At 37.9% G+C, this 14,797-nt stretch overlaps 1 protein-coding gene across 1 annotated transcript in view; it reads right to left on the bottom strand.

Moving 5' to 3' along the window:
• Positions 1–1,864: 1,864 nt before the first annotated feature.
• The window catches only part of LOC112982290 (nebulette-like), a 95,538-nt gene continuing 82,605 nt past the window's right edge, over positions 1,865–14,797 (bottom strand). Inside the window, exons 26-27 of the mRNA XM_026098543.2 lie at positions 12,173–12,288; positions 1,865–7,100 (exon numbers count right to left, since the gene is read on the bottom strand). Of these exons, the coding sequence (XP_025954328.2) occupies positions 6,924–7,100; positions 12,173–12,288 (293 nt within the window). The 3' untranslated portion in view covers positions 1,865–6,923. The remainder of the gene's footprint in view (positions 7,101–12,172; positions 12,289–14,797) is intronic.

Here is a 14,797-nt window from a genome sequence, read left to right as displayed (position 1 = left end):
GAGCACAGGCCTCTCCATAAAATGTAGATTTTATCTACAGCAGGCAGGTGAGAAAGAAACCAAAGTTAAAATTTATAACAACAGTCAAGGACTGCTCAGACTGCACTTAGGGCATAGTGCATAAATATGGATCTCCGGTTGCTGGTGTCATTGCTAAACAAGTGCCCACCCACCATGTAACACATCATGCAGTATCTAATTTGTGGAGCAGGTGAGCTCTGTGGCACATCCTCTCATGGTGGTGCTTCAGCAGTTCAGTCTTAGGAACCCGCTGCAATGCAATGGGGCTCTCACCGCACACGAAGGATTTCCTTCCAGAAGGTCACTAGAACATGTGGTTTACATAGACTGACAATACATTCTCTCTGAAGTTGCATATGGCTGAATTGTGTAAGCCTCTGCAGCAAACCCTGAGTAGAAAACCTGTGGCTTTTCATCTCAGCCATTCCTTCCCACCTGTCTCAGATTACCTCCTTCCTTATGTTGATACTATGTTTCTGAGGTTATGCAGTAAACCAGATCACTGAAAGGATGATGACAAAAACAATCATTCAGGGAAAAAAACAGAGATTATAGTCAATCTGGATCACTTCAGTGATACCATACCAGTACGTCTCACAAGTAGCTGTATGGACATAGAGCGGAGGCAAGTTGTGGAACAGGGCTGGAAATGTGGTTTGAATGGGAAGAGGGAGGAGAGACGTGACTTGTCAGAGCCATTGAATCAGACAACTGTTCCCTCATTACTAAGAATGCTATGTAAAATCAGCTTTATTCTTGCTAATTAATACAACAGAGAAAATCAAAAGCCAAGTTCTGTGAGAGAGCAGAAATGAGGACACATTAAAAGCAGCAATAGCGAGAAACTCTCAGCCTATCCAATATCCAGTTCAGAGGGTCTCCAGAGGACTTTCAAGTGCCAGTTTTTACTCAAAAATTATCCACGGTGGCACAGATCCTGCTGATAATGGCAAGCTATGAGGTCAGTAAACACAGAAAAAACCTTTTTCATGCCAGTCATTTGTTAGATTTGACACTGCTGTTGAATAAGGGCATAATCCTTTTGGACACTGAACATATGCCTCCTACTGACTTCACATCAGTAGCTTTCAGAAGAAGAACCTTTACCTGAAAGATATATTTAGGATAGAGACAGAAATCTAGTATTCAAGTTGCTCTAACAGATTATGGAGGGATTTAGACATAAAATGCATTCTGAGTGTTTGAGGTTCATTTTGGCAGCTCATAAGTCTTTTGTTATTGAAAAGTGATGCTTGCTACAGTATAAAGGATGGATTTTGCTATACTGGAGGCATTTCAATATAAGAAAGCATTACAGAATACGGAATCAAAGCTCTATAGCTAATTAAACTTCATAGGAAATGCTAACGTGCATTTCTTAAAGAGAAATTTAAGTGTGATAGGAACTGTGTGTCACTTACCCAGCATGAACTAACCAATTCCATTTCTGGCTGTCATTTGTCCTCATTCCTTGTTAAGAACCTTCCTCAAACTAATATTTGATAAAAATTAAAAGATTCTAATGCAATGCACAGTCCAATGACTGTGCACATAACACTGAGACAAATAAAACATGCTATAAAGCAAAATAGCCTACCTATAGACTAAGCAGTGCTAAAATACTTCTGGATTTTATTTAAACTTACACTTTCTTACAATTCTGAAAAAACAATTTACTCACCTAAGTGAATAAAGATGATCCAAGACCCCCGTTTCTATATAAAATTGTCTTAAAGAAGCCACTATTCCAGTTTGTTTTCTTTAGTGTTGCACTGAGAGTGTGCCTGATCAAATGCTCATTCAAAGATCAGCAAACCAGGATCAGTCAAATCAGCCGACCTCATTCACTTTTTACCTTTGTTTATTTAAACAAATCAAGGGACATGGAATATGAAGTTAGTGTTCCACTGAAGGATTATAAATACAGACTGAAAAAGAAAATTAACCCTCTGAGGAGAACGCATTTCTGAAATAAAATGCTGTTTTAGGAAATCGCTTTTTGAGACCAAGCTTGGGGAATAATAGGACTATATATTCCACTTGTTTGAAAACCCAAAGCATCCTTAGTTAAAACAATATAGATCTTTGATAGCTTATATTAATGGGTATGATAGCTTGTCAGTGTATTGTTCATGAATATAATACATACATAGTGCTAGATTTAATATTTTATTTGAATGACATTTAATGTTATGCAAAATAAATTGTTTTTGTTACATCCACTGTGACATCAACTAAAATGTGAACTAGTTTGCATAGGTTAGTACTGTGGGCAGCATGATGTTGCTCTAGTCCACCAAGGCTTAAAGATTCACAGTGTAGAGGAAGAAACAGGAATTAAAGCATTTCTACTAAAATATATTTTAATAGCTGGTGTTAACTTTCTGCATAACAAAAGCCAAATTAAGATGATACATCATATGATCCAAGAGTAAGTATATCTGTCCTTTGAAAAACAAGTGTTACCTTCATAACCATATACTCCCAAATACAGTACAGTTTTGCAAAATAACTAAAACTTTACACACTTTAAAGCAAACATAAGCCAAACTGCACAGCGGTTCATTTTTGCTTTTTATGTTACACTGCAAAAACCAACAGCTGAGAGAGTTTCCACATCATGCTAATCAATGTTAATACAGTCATTGCTGCCTTCCAATGGTCTAGCAATTTCTAATAGTAATATTAAATACACATGATTGAAATGCTACAGTATAGCTTATTTCCCCCCCTAAAATAATAATAAACAAATGTCAACAGCAACCGGATTACAACTTAAGTACAATATGCAAATTCTACTTATCAGACACAAGAAGCATATGGAATTCCTTTGAATATACTGTTGTAGTGCAGGCAGTCTAGGAAAGGATATAGCTTTCTGGTTCTCCTTCAAAGGGGAAGATGGAGCTCCTATGGCATAAAGCTGGAGAAAATCACCAAAGCACTGCAAAATGGTTTGTTCTTCTATAGCTCACTAGTACTTTGCATTTGCCAGCACATCAGTTTGGAGATCTTTTTTCAACAGCATCTTTTGTCTGTTTCAGTATATTATTTAAGCATTTACCAACTAAAGCTTATTCTGTGTTTCGTATGGAGTACTAATCAATATAATTAAAATCTAGCATTTTATACCCTATACCACTTCCTGCCAAAGACTTCTGTATTTGTCAGTTCTTTTTCATTGTACATGATAACATGCAGTCATTGTACAATAAAAGCTAGAATTATTACCTTTCCCAAGCATTGGAGACCTTCCATATCCCTGAGGAACACTTGGAAGGGACACATTTGTCACGAATATAATCCATGGGAGGTGATTCACTGTCAAATCCCAATCTGTTGAAGTGGTTTATGGTATGTCAAATGTAATCAAGAAAACCCTGTTTCATCAAGATTAAATGCTAATGTTCCGTAATGAAAAATTACAACTGCAGTATCTCTAAGTAGCTTTGTTTAGAAAATGAAGACTAGCCAGGCAAGAAAGAGTAATGAAAAGCAAGGCACCCATTTGTTCTCGTATATATGTGTGTATGAATATGCTATATGTAGTTTTCTATATTTATATTTGTGTTAATAAGAATTATAGCATCTAAACTTTCTAAAATGCTTCAAATGGCAATGTGTGAACTTCTAACATGAACTTTGGAACTTCCTGGGAAATTTGGCTTCTTAGAAAAGTCTCTTCCTTCCCCCAGGAAAATGTTGTCTACAGGAAGAAAGTACAGTGAGAGGAACATGCAATGTTAAAAAGAAAAAGACAATTTAAAGGTGACAAGACAGCATATAACATCTGTTCACCTCTATATCCCACTGCATGTAACAGGCTCCAGTATATGCCTTGTAAAACCTGTGCTGGCACAATTTCGTTCTGACTTACTTTCCCTACCTTATAAATTTTAGATCTTGTAAAACATTTTGATAATTGCACTCTGATAATTTGGGGCATTTGATAGCACTACTGAGAACAAAGCTGCATAATGAGAGTAAATTTTGTCTTATATCCAACCATTCCAGATGAATAAGAACTACTAAGCATATGCAGTATAAAAAAAATGGCTACTTATATGAGTAACTTATAACAGCTCTTAATAATTCTGCTGACATACCATTCTCAAGAGAAACATGATTGACATACTGTTCTTGACCTTTTTTATTTTTGCAAATTGCTTTAGGTGCTTTGCTAAGCTATAGAATATTCAAAATTCATAAAGAAAATTTTATTTTCATGGTTTAGCATAACATAGTCCTCTAATGTCATCAAACACTCATTTCCTGATTTACTTTTCCCTAAACATACCGTGTTCAACACTGGAAGCCACCTCCCAGGTTAGGAAGAACACTAGTGTATTTATAGGTTGGGTCTTTCTTCTTTATAAGTCACTAAAAATTGCAACTTGATGCAAAATATCTGCTCTCTGCATTTCTTTTTATTCATTTTTATTGTTGTCAGCATTACACAGCTAATAGAGCAGCATGTGATACCAATTCTGCCTCAGGCATCATCAGAAAAAATTGCCAGCCATCATAAAATGGGATTCCTCTATTTGCTGTTGATGACTGGCAATAATAACCAATGCAGAAGCGGACTGCTTTTTTGAGAGAGTCTAGGCTGAGCTTACCATATCAGCCTTTTGAAAAAGCCATTTGACTTGCAAAGCTAGCAAGTTTAATACAGAAGTCACCAGTAATGTATAAGGGTCTGTTGCAGCAGTAGCTCTATATGCAAATCTCTTCTGTCTTCCAAGAATTTTAGTGACAGCAGTGTGACCTGTACTGATTTCACATTTACAGTATCACATCCCTTGCTTTAAACTACATTTTCTGAAGTTAGACGCTGCTGCACAGCTTTATCCTTGGAATTAGGCAGCTGACAAGAAAGCACAAGCAAATCCACAATTGTGGGCTTCTTTTTTAATGCAGTCACTCCACTTTCTGTTTGGCAGCCTGAGACCTGCCCCTTATTAACATACAAAAAAATGCATAAGCTTTCCACTTCTTAATATGCAAAAGCAGAACTAGCAGGTATTTGCACTGACAGGTTTCATTTGTTGAAACAAATCCATACTGCCTTCCTTTGTTATTGTTTAATGAGATATTGCAGGCTCACTTGTTTTTGTGAAAAAGGAAATACAAAATTATCTATAAACTCTACATTTAGTTCTACTTTTAAAATTCCAAAAATACAAGAACGCCAGTGCAGGTTCAACATTCTGACAACTACCTTGAAGTTAATTTCTCTAACACACAGCTGAATACCACAAATGATACCAGCAGGAAAAACGCTTTCTTTCTTACACGTGTACATCCACATGAGCAAGTTCTTACGGGAATCTTCAAACTTTTTGCGCTTCCTCTGACAGTCTCTCCCTGAGAGGGAACAAGGCACCTCCCAGAATCCAGGTAAAGCAAAGGACCTTCCCTGTGACCCAAGTCTGTTGACATAGTCCCTCTTACAGATTCATTATATCACCAATTATTTGATCCTCTGCTCAGCCTCACAGTCTGAGACCCGGATCCCTCAGTCCTGAGCATAAGCTAATGGGCCACAGGAGAGCAGGCGAAGGTCTGTCAGCAGAGGACTTATGATGGCTCCAGTACTCTACTGCTTTCTGTGGACGGCTAAACTGAAGCTAGATGGAATGGAGCATGTTCAACTTCTGCTTAGTTAATTTGCACTTTAGTGCCAGTTATGAGAAAGAATAAATCAGTCAAAAAAACCATAATATTTATCCTTCATTAATCATTCGGGAAGCACACACCCCACTGCTGGATCACCAGCAGGTGGTTATCTGGAGGAAACTGAGTGATAGGCCGTTGCACTGAAACGCACTACAATAACCAGAGCTCTTCACCACTCTGCGACGGCGGGGCGAGGATTTCTGCAGCAGGGGAGGTACATCAGCTTGTCAGCACGGCAGCCATTAAGCGAGTTACTTGTGGCAGGAATGAGGGATGTGACTGCACGCTTCGTGCAGCCACACAGCACTGGGGCCTCACACAGGCTATTTACAGCACTACAGGTGAGATAAAGGAAGTAACGTGAAGTATTGGTTGTACATTGCCCTACTGGAAGTTTCTATTTAAATGCCAAGTAATATTAAAAGAAAACAGAAGAGCTCATAGGTTTTATACTCTAGATAGTCTCTGTGAGGAGTTTTCTATGGAAGAGATACTGAAGAACTATGAATCCTGGCATGGATATAACTTATGGACTGGGATGCAAGCAAAGCTGATAGAAGAGGTCACCGTTTCACATAAGAGAAAATGGGCAATCCAGGAGTAAATGTGGGTAAGTGACAGCCAGGAAATTTTTACTCTCAAAATAGACCTGTTTCTTGTAAGGCTGCAGGGCAACAGGGGTTTTGTTTGTTTTTTACTAACATATTATGTGTCATTATTTCAAAACATTGAATTCTCTACTCAACATTTTTATTAGGATGCTAACTGCTCAAAAGTCAAACACTCCTCCAATATTTTGAAGATGTGTTCAAACTCAGTGTGTTAACCTCTTGTGACTTCAGAGTGCCATGAGAAGTAAATCAATTATGTAGTTCTGTTATAAAGAGAAATAACCTCTTTGAGAAGTAGGGAAAAGATATTTCCCCTTTACAGCTAATTGACTGAAACATTCACAGGGTTAGCAGCACCAGGCTTCCATAGATATCTTTTATTTTTAGGGAGCACTATTGTAAGCAATGCTGTTTTCAAAGCTCTGAGCTTCTTGTTGTTTTTTTTGAAATCTGCACTTTAAAGGACTCTAAATTGGATTTTGAATGAGAATGTAGACTGTTATAGCACTGAAAAAGTAATGAACATGTGGTCTTAAAAGATTCTTTTGATTTTTTCTAAAAGGTTAAATTTTGAGTTAATCAGAATAAAGCTCAAAGGACTAGAGACAAAAATTAGTTAACAAACTCAATATAATTTGCTGGAAGCATTCCTGTTTTCCCAGTTCTCTGAACAGTACCATACATCCAGCCATCATCAATTGGTTGCACATTGATGATATAATCACCATCCCTGAAGGAAACTTCGTCTTCATCTTGAGCACTGTAGTCATACATAGCTCTGTATGTTCTCTGTTGAAGAAAAGAAAACAGGGCTGTAACGTCTCAGACCTAAGCAGAGATAGTGTCTTTGTCTTCTTTCACAGAGAAAAAGAAGAGAAAAGAGCAGGAGAAAGAAGAGAGGGAGCAAGGCAAAGAGAGAAATCACAAGAGTTACCTGTTGAAAAGAAACAATACATCCCTTCCTGTAGAATATTCAACAAATTCAGCCCCTTTTTCTGAGTACGAAAACTGATTTTTGTGAACCTGCATTGTTCAAAGTTCCTTTTAAGAGCAGATTGCAGGTTATACACTGACTCTTGAAATACTCCTTCCAGCTGTTGCTTCGTACACTCACTAGTAACTGTTCATTATGTTCAGCCACAGCTGGCTGTGTACAAGCCTCTTACTGTGCTCCTGCTCCCTATGTGCATGATTCCCAAACAGCTTGTGCTGTGTCTTCACTTCAGAAAAGAAACATCTTCATGCAGGTCATTAACTTTGCCATCTCATTAAATGTCCTTCATTTTCTTTAGCATTTTACCCAAAATTAAGAGTTACAAATATATCATTATCTAATGAAAACAAGGTACAACAAGATTTCAAAAAGTCTGCAAAAACAGTTTTTGTGAATATTCATTTTTTTCAATTAATCAAATACAAATAAAAGATTAACCTAAACAGAACACAAAGTCCTGTCATCAGCTAAGCTAAACTCCCCGATACCTCTGTCAGATGTAAGCAAAGATTTCAGTTTCCTTTTCATATATTTATTTCAATTCATAATCAATAATATGCTATCATTTATTGGAATTCAAAGTACAGTCTTCAAATTACAGGGAACAGTCTCCCACTGTATCTTAATGGCAGAACAAAAGTAGCTTAATTTAAAATTCCCAGGAGTACTTTTTTCTGCTTTTCCTGTCTCTCAATAGAAGTCAAGAGCAGTTCAGGCATCACTGATAATACTTCACTGGCCTGCCAGCTCTTTTTCATATGTCACCATATCTAGCTGAATTTTTCTGGCAAAATCATTTGAAGAGAACAAAGGTAAAAACTGTGAACACTCAGGATGATTGTCTTAACCTTTCAAGAGACAGCAACCTTCAGTCTGCTTCCCAGATCAGGAAAACAACTCCAAATCACTTTCAGTTCCACATCATGCACTTATTCTCTTTTGATTTTTTTTTTTTCCACAAAATTTTATTTTCAGAAAAGATGTCCATAGGCATGAAGGAGAGAATGGATTTTTTCCTAAACCATGTTTCTATGTCCCCTTTAAGTGGGCGAAGACTGGGGCAAGAGGTGAAATGTTTTATTAGACTGCCAGATACAATTGGAAAGAAACAGGCAAGTTTTTGCTCACCCAAAAGGATTCTCATCCATCCTCAAACCATCATGGTATGGCACACAACTACTGCTGTCTCCTTTAAGGCAGCTTGACTACATCATGGTGGTGCAAAGTTGTTAAGACAAGCCGATAATTTCAAACTTTAAAAAAATTTATAGGGCCCTAAATGCTGCTGAGAAACCTAAATTTATAGCCTTAACACCTAATTAGGTGCTAAATGGCTGTCAGGAGAAATCTCCATAATAATCCCGTTAGCATTTAATGCCTAATTATCACTTCAGAGCGTAGTCTGGGCTATATAATTGAGAATTACAATGCTTAAAGGACTCAAAGCGAAGGATTTTTAAAATGCATTTAAGTGAATTCACTCTTTTGTCAGTAGAAAGTTTAGCAGGTACCGAGAGCACAACGGGGGTTTAAGAAAAGGTTGGGGTTTTGTAAAACAGTCAAACACTCATCTCCTGTCTCCTCAAAGGTCTAACTTGCAGCTTTTGCTTAGACAAAACAGTAAGAAATCTGTGTATATGAAGTACTGAAGCACAGCTATCCAGCTCCTCAGCCAGATTTAAGAGAGTTAATAGATGCATATTTCCTGTTCAACCACCAGTTTAAACTCACTTTCTGGATTGGTCCTTGCAAGCAGCAGTTACCTGTTGCAGTGTCTTTCACATATAGCAGCTTTCAAGGGAAACCAACTAGGAACATGGGTTTTGTTTTCCTACAACCTTTCCTTACCTAAAGGCTTCAAAACAACCTCTCTTTTGCACTGAGGCAAAAATAGTCTGGCAGAAGCCTTAAGGGAGCTGTTACGAAACATTCTGTACCCTAAGCAAGAATTTCATTCAGTCTATTATGTAAAATTGCACATAGAAAGTCAACAAAAGTTAAGAGTCAGAAAAAAATGCAACTCATTTAAAGAAAAAAATCTACCCAAGAATTGTGTTAGGATGATGCCTGATAAAAACAGGACTCAAAATTAAATAATCAGAAAATGGACATTAGAAATTTTCCCATATTGGTGGACATAAGACAAACTTGCATCTTTTGGGGACCCTGACTTGATAACAATGCCACAGAGAACGAAGGGGCTGGAAGCAGTGGCTTTTACTACAGCAGCTACCTCTCTGATCATTCTCACCCTAGGATAAACCATGGGATCTTAAACTCTCTCATCCTAGAGATGTCCCAGGCAAACTGAGGCTAGGATAGGTGACTTCACCATCTTCTTTACTTTCAGTTGTCTCAAAAATCACTTGGACTTTGAGACCAATAGTCGGGCTAGGACTTCTTTCTTGTAATCTCTTCCTCTTAGTTTTTTCTCTTTCCTTTCTTCCTCTGTTTGGTGTGGCTTAGTCAAACCATACTGCATCTCTGGCAGTATTGCTACAAGCCCAGGACCAAACAGGCAGCTGAAAGCAGCAAACCTAACACTGTAGAGAAGTTTGTCAGATCTCCTAGGGCATGTCTCCACCACATTTTGAAAAGCACTCAAAGGCTGCCCTCATCTTCCGTCTATGCAGACAGCTACGCTTAAACGGATCCCCAGATACAGCCAGGGCTTCCCCCTAGCACACACTGAGAATCACATGTACCATCCCCATAGCCAAGTATAATGTGCCCAGCATACCTGGACAAGCAGCACAGGCTAAAGAGAAGATAGTGGTTTGAAGGGGAGGTGGAAAGACGATGGACCATGTCAGGCTTATAGCTGTGCCAGAGCTATAAGCCCTCCCTTCTTGGGAGCAGAATCATCCCCCCAAGGGGTGGTAAGATCATCCTCTGTTCCTCACTGGACTGGCAAATTAACAGTTTATCTCTGCCGTCCTTTTTTCCCCCTCTGGAAATGTTTGTTTTCTATTGTCTTCAAGGAAACCAGCTCAGACTTTAACAGCAACAAAATCAGTTCGAACCATGACATTTGCTGTTTCCCCTTTTTGCCCATGAAGGACAGCTACTATCATTTAAAAGAATGTCAAATGACAACACTCCTTCAAAAAAAAAAGGTGAGAAATCGTGTTGAAATGAGACTCATTCAATCCTTAATATTTAAAACACTTTAACTTCACTCCCTTCCTTTTCCTATTACCATTGAATTTCCAGCCCTGGAAAGAAGAGGAAAATGACGATTCTCAAGTGAAATGATACTGTTTCAACAGGCAGCCCCTATGCAAGTGACTGGGAGACGGACATGTTAGGGAAATAGTAGGCTATCTACCTGCCCATGTAGCCATAGAGGCTACCAGATGGACTTTAGATTTTCAGGCATGTCCATTCTCTAGATGCTAGACTTGAAGGCTGTCTGCTTTGCTCCCCCACTCACTAGCAAATTTGCTAGCAAAGCTTTGGCGTCTAGATCCCCCACTTTTTTGACTCCATCCCTTTTGGAAAGCAGCCAATTCCCCAGCACCTTGTGATATCTTTGAAACTGAATAGCTGACTCTAGTTTCAGCTGCCTCACAGCTCTTAGGCAGGTATCCAAAGAGTTTCCCAGATTCTGGCTCACCCAAAGATGCAGGTATCTGAATCCTGGACTTTCCAGCAAGCTGAGAAGCTGGCAAGCCTGAAAGCACTGAAACCTCCCAGAATGTTGTGATCTTTTCGGTATGAAATACCATGGAGCTTCAATCTTGAAGAAAAATGCAAGATTCAGCCAAATCTGCAAACTCAATTTTTTTCAGCTCGACGAATTCCCTTTTTCTAGCCAGCTGTAAGTTCAGTTCATAACTAAACGCTTCTTCATTTCTAAACAAGGTGGCAGAAGCTGTGAATATAGATCCCTTCAAAACAATCTTTAGGTTTTCCTGCAAAGTACAAGAAAGCTGATATTCCTAAAGTAAAAGGCAATGGAATCTGAACTGTGAAATACCTAGGAAGCGCTATGATTAAAAAAGAAAAATTACATGAGAACCATTAAAAACATAACTTTACATCTAAAGAGTTCAAAAAGTAAAAAGAAGCTCGATTTTCAAAAACTGGTTTCCTGAAAAAACATTCAGATCTTCCTCCATGGTCAGTTACTTCTGGAACTACAAATTCACTTCAGCTTCACATTCCCATCCACCACAAATAAGAACTTCATGACTGTGGCCATGGTTTCATGATAATGCTTCTTCCAGTAGCCCAGCAGTGTAACTTGATTTGCATCAGGTCTGAGTGGGTGCATGACTGTTTTGTTGAATTAGAAAGGGCACATCAACATAGAATATGTGCTAGCTTCATACAAACAAAGCTGAGTAATATGGATAGCCATAAAGCCTGCTAGGACAAAATCAGCAAGTCAACGTTTTAAAAAAAAAAAATTAAACCAACAAAGTGATCATAAAAGAGACTGGTGTTTTTCATCTGGCAGGAGCCTGAATTTATCAGATCGCATAACATCAAAGCTCAGCCTATCTCATTGTTTACTACTTGTTTTAGCAGGTGGAAGACACAGGTAATTTCTCTGACTTCTGGAGATCATAAATAAATTTTTGTAATACACTGACATAAAAGCCCTTGCCACTGCCCTAAGTCACTAATTTTTTTAATACGTTACAACTGTCATTCACATTTAGGACTATGACAGTCAAATATACAGAAAAGGTCAATCATAGAATCAAAAATAAAGAGACTGACAGAAGCCAGGAAAATACTAATTTCCAAAATTCTCAAACTATAGAACTCAAGGGGACCAGTTCACTAGCATTTAAATGATTTCACAATGGCTGAAGACGCTGCTTAACAAAAGGAATTGTTATTTAAATTCAGTACTCACCAGACCTGCTGAATGAGGCTGTGAATGCATTGACCTCATGGATGACATACTGGTCTGGTGCATGTATCCATACCCTTGGGACTGGCTTTGCTGATACGCCCCAGGGAGAACAGGGGCTGTGCATAAGGGAAATACAAACACATCACTGTAAGTTAAAAGAATGTCCTTATCGAGCAATTCATACAAGTTGTAGATTGCTTTCTGATTAAGCATCTATGTTGTACATAACAAGTCCTCCATATAAAACTGTTCAGAATGATTTCCATATATAACATATGGCTTTCCATAGACTGAATTATACATAAATGTAGCCAAAGCTATGGCAACATACCCACAGACAATATCAAGGTTAGTTGGAAGGAAAAACTTAACAGACCTTAAGGAATCTGACCATAAAAAGACATACTAAAACTGGACACACCACTAACGCAGTTTTGATACTGCCACAGAGGATGTACTAAACATGAACACTATCAATGACTAAGTCAGTTCTGATACTGCCATAGATGATATACTAAATATAAATGCTATCACGTGCCACAAAATGCCTTTTTTTTAAAGTAAAGATTGATCGAAACAAAGGCATATACTAACAAAGTTTTGAAATGTTTTAGTAGAATTCCCAAGAAATTAATTCCTAACAAATTAATTCCTAACTCATTGCAAACTAACTCTTTCTTACGTGCCATGAACGAAAAAAGACTGCTTCACAGGAATAGACATGAATGTAAAGAAGTGCGTCTAGAGTTGGGTTTCTTAGTATACTCTGATTCCATCAACATTCTTAGCCAAAAATAGACGTCAATAATTATTTGAGTCTTTCAAAGCCCATCTCTTTCAGCATCCTCCTCTTACCACATATCTCTTCCCTCATGTATTTTGTTCATATTATTTTAACAGTTCTGAAGATCCCACCAGCTAATCACGAATACATTGCCTTTTATTGCACCAATAGCTGCTGAAAGAGTTAATACAACCATCAAGGACTTCCTACCTCTGTTGCTTGCTAGGAAAGCATTAGTAGCCCTACAGTATCAGTTCAAACACTCTGCTTTGGCAACAGACTGAATCAAAATGTGTTAAAAACACATTTGACAGAAAATCTGAAAATACTGAGGAATAAGCACAGCATGTGAGAAATAAGCTCAGCATAGGTGACTATTCACTGTTCTCCCAGCAAGCCCAAAAAGCATTTTTAAAGGAAAATTAAAGATTGAAATGGTTTCTACAAGATTAAAAGGTTAGTCAACTCTTGACTGTGCATGTTTTGCAAGTCTTATTAATCTGGGACCAAACCTTCACTTGTTCAACTGGAAATTCATTTAGCAACACTAAAATGTATTTCCTTCCTCTGACACATCTGCAAGCAATCCATTCAGTCCATATTCTACCAGGTTCCTCTGACAAAAGCCATCTTGCACTTACACAGGATGGAGTTCAGGCAGCCTGTGAGTCAAAAATCCTCAAATATGGAGTCATTCAGCAGTCTGATACTTTATGCGATACCTCTCTTGGGCTGGCTGGGAGGTGAAGAACCACTTCCATAGCAACCATCACACAGATTCAAACAGGAGCAAAACTAATGTAGGGTTTAATGGGGTTCAAATGTATGGAAGGACCCTGGACTTGTAGAATGAAGAAATATAGGAAGAGTAGGAAACCTCCATACCAAAAAAATACTTCATACAAACACATGAAAACACCAAATATTTATGTTTGGAGTAATAATACTCTGTCCTTGTCTGCTTCTGAAGTGACCAGAACAACATAAGTATGTGAAAACAATTACTGAGAGAAGGGTTGTTGAACTATATCTGAAAGAAAGGTTGGCCTTGTGCTTTCAGCAAGGTGTTAGGTTACCTAACTTGCTTCCCCAGCTAGCAATATGATTGGTAGGAACAAAGTTTTCTTTAAAAAATCATTTATTTTAATTAGCATAATCAAACACACTAAGTGTATAATTACAACTTGAGATATTATTTTTTGACCTACTATACTTTTAAAGATAGAAAACTATATATTTAACTAAGATTTTTCTGATTTAGTAAACACATTTCGAACTATTGTAATGAATAGATTGCTTTGTTAAGTGAGTGAAATTAAAGTGATACACAGTCAGATGCGACACTGGAACATGATGAATAATGGATGTTTTAGAAGTGCCAAGTTCATTCTAATGACATATGAGTACAAAGACATTTTAAAGCAGCTTAATCATCACAGAATTGCTGCTCGTTAACATGTTCACAGAATTATCATGCATTAAGTGAATAGTCCTAAGTAGTTCATCAAATAATTTATGTTTCAGTGTTGTTACAAGCTATTTCTACATGACCAGATGTAGCCCTTCATGAGAAAAAAGAGAGAAACATAATTTAATCAAAGGTTCTGTGATCAAGCCTGAATGAATACATTTTGCCTATTTTTGCCTAATTTACCACAAGCATAACTGCTTGTCCGCTCTCAGAAACCAATGGAGCCTCATCTCCTCATACCAGTACTAAATCAGTCAAGTGGGTTCAAAATTGAGCACAGCTTGAACTTTTTAACTTATTAGGAAGTAGCATCTAAGCCAACATCAGCTGCTGATCTGTGAGCACTGTCTGCTTTGCATACATGAAGGGC

Source organism: Dromaius novaehollandiae, chromosome 2 (genome assembly GCF_036370855.1).
Source record: "Dromaius novaehollandiae isolate bDroNov1 chromosome 2, bDroNov1.hap1, whole genome shotgun sequence".
NCBI classification, from domain to species: Eukaryota; Metazoa; Chordata; class Aves; order Casuariiformes; family Dromaiidae; genus Dromaius; species Dromaius novaehollandiae.
The sequence above is the reverse complement of the archived record's forward strand: the minus strand, read 5'-3'. Positions and strand labels throughout refer to the sequence as shown.